This window comes from Rhea pennata, chromosome 26, assembly GCF_028389875.1.
Source record: "Rhea pennata isolate bPtePen1 chromosome 26, bPtePen1.pri, whole genome shotgun sequence".
Classification (NCBI taxonomy): domain Eukaryota; kingdom Metazoa; phylum Chordata; class Aves; order Rheiformes; family Rheidae; genus Rhea; species Rhea pennata.
The window spans coordinates 2624748-2628932 of NC_084688.1; the positions used below are offsets into that span (position 1 = coordinate 2624748).

The 4185-nt window shown below is 51.9% G+C and overlaps 1 protein-coding gene across 1 annotated transcript; it reads right to left on the bottom strand.

Moving 5' to 3' along the window:
- On the bottom strand, positions 1-2863 carry HOXB2 (homeobox B2). The gene is made up of 2 exons (XM_062595798.1): positions 2301-2863; positions 1-1141 (listed from the first exon to the last, which is right to left on the bottom strand). The coding sequence occupies exons 1-2, from the start codon at positions 2686-2688 to the stop codon at positions 534-536; spliced, it is 996 nt and encodes a 331-aa protein (XP_062451782.1). The 5' UTR covers positions 2689-2863; the 3' UTR covers positions 1-533.
- Between the last annotated feature and the right edge of the window lie 1322 nt (positions 2864-4185).

Consider the following 4185-nt stretch of genomic DNA (forward strand, 5'->3'; position numbering starts at 1 on the left):
AATAATGTACAATAAATAATTTGTCATTTACTATTAAAGGATTTGAATAAATAGTCTACCTCTAAAACTTAAAACGAGGAAAGAAATTTCCCCTATTTTTAAAATTTTATTAAGAAATCTAAAAGTCTCGTTCTGATTCCTGAGAAATTCACTTGAAGGATTTACAAACGTTTTCTCTTGGGGCGGTATCTCTGATGTGCATGAGGACTATTGGATGCTTTCTTTAAAAATAAATAAGAAAAAAAGAACTGTAATTAAATGCCTGAATTTAGTCAAAATTATGGTATTCTTTTACGTGAATCTGTTAGAATACATCCTGGGAGGCTGATTCGTGTCCCACGTTGTGGAGAGTTTTAAAATAAAATATCCGTGGGACGAGATGGGCTGAATGAATGAATAACGACTTGGGCTATGTTTTTAGGGTGCCCCCCCCAAAGGGGACTGGGGGCAGCTGGCTGTGGCTCGGGAGCGGTTTGTGCGTGTGTTTCCCTGGAAGGGGCAGGAACAGAGAGGCAAGTGGCGAGTGGAGATTGCTACTGGAAATTTAAATGTTGCAAATCTATAGTACAAAGTGCGCTTGTAAAAAAGTCCAGGTCTTCCTCGGAGAAGTGGACAGGGCTCTCCAAGGAGCCCTGGAGGCTGGCGGAAAGCCCCTCCGAGAGCTGCAGGCAGGAATCTGCCGAGAAGATGCTCAGGTCTGGCAGCAAAGGCGAGTGCTCGCCTGAGGGAAAGGCAGCGGCCGCGGGGCCGGCCGCGGCCGCGCCGCGCCGCGCGCTCCCGGGCTCCGCGCCGCGCCGCTCTCTGCGGCGGAGGGGCCCCCGCGGGGCCGGAGCCCGGCCCAAAGCGGGGCTCTCCTCAGCCTCGTCCGCGGGGTCGCTGCCCTCGTCCGGGTTCGGGTAGGCGAGGTCCCCGTCGGCGGGCTCCTTGTGCTGGGTTTGCCTCTTGTGTTTCATCCGCCGGTTCTGGAACCAGACCTTGACTTGCCTCTCGGTGAGGTCGAGCAGAGCCGCGATCTCGACCCGCCGGGGCCTGCAGAGGTATTTGTTGAAGTGGAATTCCTTCTCCAGCTCCAGGAGCTGCGTGTTGGTGTAGGCTGTCCGGAGCCTCCTCGAGCCGCTGGCGTCGGCGAGCCCCTGAATGTCTTAAACACACAGAAAACCGCACATTGCCAAGAGAGGCAGCGGGGGCAAACGCGGTGATGGATGGTCTAGATCCATCCCCTCCCTGCTGCGGACTGGGCACAGCCGTGCCGCGCTAACTTGGAGCTCGGCGTGGGGGTGGGGGAGGAAGATTTAAGCCTCTACAAGAGAAAATAAATCTTAATTGAGCTCTTCCCACTGTGGAAGGGAGGTTGGAAATCACCCTCCAGCCCCCTTTCCTCGGGGAGGAGAAAGGATTTTGCTCCCTGGCCTTTGCCTTTAGAGACTGTTCCTCTGCCTCCTTCACGGACAAGGGGAATTTCGACCCACTCCTTACTATATTTTGCCAATAGTTTAGGAACTGACGCTGCTGAGCTTTGATTTCATTATTCCTGCATTATCTGGCCAATGAGCTCTGGTTTCCGCCCTTCTCCCACGTTAGCGTTTACCTGAATGATAACTGCCACCAGTGAATACTGCCTTCAATATTTTGTCCCCGGGGAAGGACGGTCCCTGTCCAGGACTGGTGAACTTCTTTGCCAAGAGGCATCTTGGAAAGGACATATTGCTTCGGGGAGGGAAAAGGGAAATTTGGATCTGTATTTATTTTATTTTGTAACGGGGGGCTGGTTCTCCATAATGTATTGAATGCTGAGAGTCCTGCTCTCGCTCCTTTTCCCTCCTGATCTTACTCACAACAGCCTCAGCATTCCACCACCCCACCCCCGGTCTTTCTTTTCCCCTTTTGCTCTTCTTTCTTTCTTTTTTTCCCCGTAGGCTGCAAAAAATCCAGGGCTGGTAGGGAAAGTCGAGAAAATGGAGCTCTGCCTCAGCTGCCAGTTCCTCTCGCTGTAGCTAATAAAGAGTCCAGCTCCCCCGGAAATCTCCTGTTTGATTTCACAGAAGTTGCAGCAATTTGCTATTTTATTTGCGGGGAGAGGAGGCAGGAGAACTATCACCCCCCCCCCCACACACACACACACACGGCTGTGTATATTGCTGCGGTGTCTTTCAGGGCATGACACAGTTTCGGAGGAGATGCAGGGTAAAGCCGGGGGGAGGGGGCTGGGGTAGAGCTGCTGGGGGGGGGGAGAGATTGTTTATTAGTCTGATCCTCTCTGATTTCGGCAAACACCCCCCGCACCCCTTCATTATACGAACCTGCAGGAGATCCTGCGGCAGGCACCGGCACTGAGGATGATGCTGGGGGGGAAGAGGATGAAGAACAGGATGGAGCTTGGGTAGTTTTCTTGGACGTTTTCTTCTCCTTCATCCAGGGGAATTCCGCTGCCAAGGGGCCGGGCTGTACCGGAGGCTGGGGTTGAAGCAGGCCATGAGATGCTCTTTTTTGGCTCCTCGGTCTTGCCTGGCTGCTGGAACAAGGATTCAGGCTGAGGACGGTTTGCTCAAAAGGAGGAGGAATTAATGTCGAGTCCTTGATTGATGAAGTTTGAAATGTCTCCAGGACAGCGGGAAGAGACGTCAGGCACTCTGCGAGAGAAGGCTGGCTATTTATAAACCCGATCTCCCTCTCAAATTCAAAATTCATGGCTTTTCCAGGGCCCGCGTTTAAAAAGCGGGAAGGGGGGGAGGAGGAGGGAAAGAGGGAGAGAAATCTGAGGGCCTCAGTTTTTATGGCAGTGATGATGATGATTCTCGGGCTTTTTATAATTGTTATATTGCTGATAATACAGGCGTATGGGGACCTTGCTCTATTAAACTCGAGACTGGGGCGAAATTGCAGCCAATTCCTGGTCACGTGGACACCCCTGGCCAATGGCAGGCGGGGCCTGGTGGCTAACAGAAAGCATTATTTTCTTTAATTTATTAAAAAAAAGGGAGCGAGAGAAGATCCCCGGGAAAAGCATCCTTTCTCCCCACCCTAATCCCTCCTCGGCGGGCCGCGGGCTGCGCTCGGACTGCGCCGGCGGGCTGCGGGCAGGTGGCCGCTGCCTGCGCTGCCTGGTGCTGCCTGGTGCTGCCTGTCCGCTTCCCCCTCTGCCTGCCCTGCCCGGGCTGCCTGTCCGCTTCCCCCTCTGCCTGCCCTGCCCGGACTGCCCGCTCGCCTTCCTCCTCTGCCTTCCCTGCCTGTGCTGCCTGTCTGCTTCCCCCTCTGCCTTCGCTGCCCGGGCTGCCTGTCTGCTTCCCCCTCTGCCTTCGCTGCCCGGGCTGCCCGGCCGCCTCCCCTGCGCTGCTTGCCCGCCGCGGGGCTCCGCGGGCGGAGGCGCTCACTGAGCTCCTGGGAGCCTGAATCCCCGGGGGGAATCGGGCGTGGGAAAAGGGGCTTTTCCCCTCGGGGGTCCGCCTGCAGCCGGCGAAAGGGCAACCCAAACCCCGGGCGAGCAGGGATCTCTAGTCTGGCAACAGAAGCTAGGGCCGAGTATGTATATTTACATATTACATAGAGATGTTGCAGAGCTTGAAAAGTTCAGGCCAGCAGGAGGGTTTGGTTCGGAGTTTTGTTTCTGAGTCTGGATATGAAGCACTTATGAAATCAAGTGAGCTTTCAAGTCAAATTTAGTTAGATCGACCTGATTCGCCTTGTTGAATTACTTTTAAAGAAACAGAACGTAATCCTACTTCGAAAGCGAGTCTTAATGGACCCTTTACACTTTTCTTCGAGGCCAAACATGTTTTAAGGTCATAGATATCTTTGAAATCACATTTCTTCCTTTCCATCTTCTCCCCCCCTTTCACCCGCTAATAAACACCTCCACTTCCAGCGTTTACAAAATAAATAAATAAAATGAAAAGTCATTTCCCAGGAAGATTTTTTTTCTTTTAAAGTGTCTGGGTCCACACAAACCAAAAAGAAGAGAGAAACAATCAATCTTTTTCTCGAAAGACTTTTGACAGGTCGGTTTAACTCACTCAGCAAATATTTTTGGCTTTTGCTAAAGAGTTAGTTAAAATAAGATGAGCTCAAAAAGTTTAAACCAGAGCCTTGGATTCCTGAAGTCTAGAAATTCTAAATTTACAGGGGGAAAAAAGCTCTTTGCTATAAAATGGAAATTTAGTTGGTTCTTAGTTTATTTGTTCAAGCTCC

Excerpts from the sequence above, each read along its gene's own strand:
- HOXB2 (XM_062595798.1), bottom strand. The coding sequence starts at position 2,688 with ATGAATTTTGAATTTGAGAGGGAGATCGGGTTTATAAATAGCCAGCCT. Across the intron at positions 1,142-2,300 it reads TGCCGCAGGATCTCCTGCAG|ACATTCAGGGGCTCGCCGAC; the intron begins GTTCGTATAATG and ends TGTGTGTTTAAG.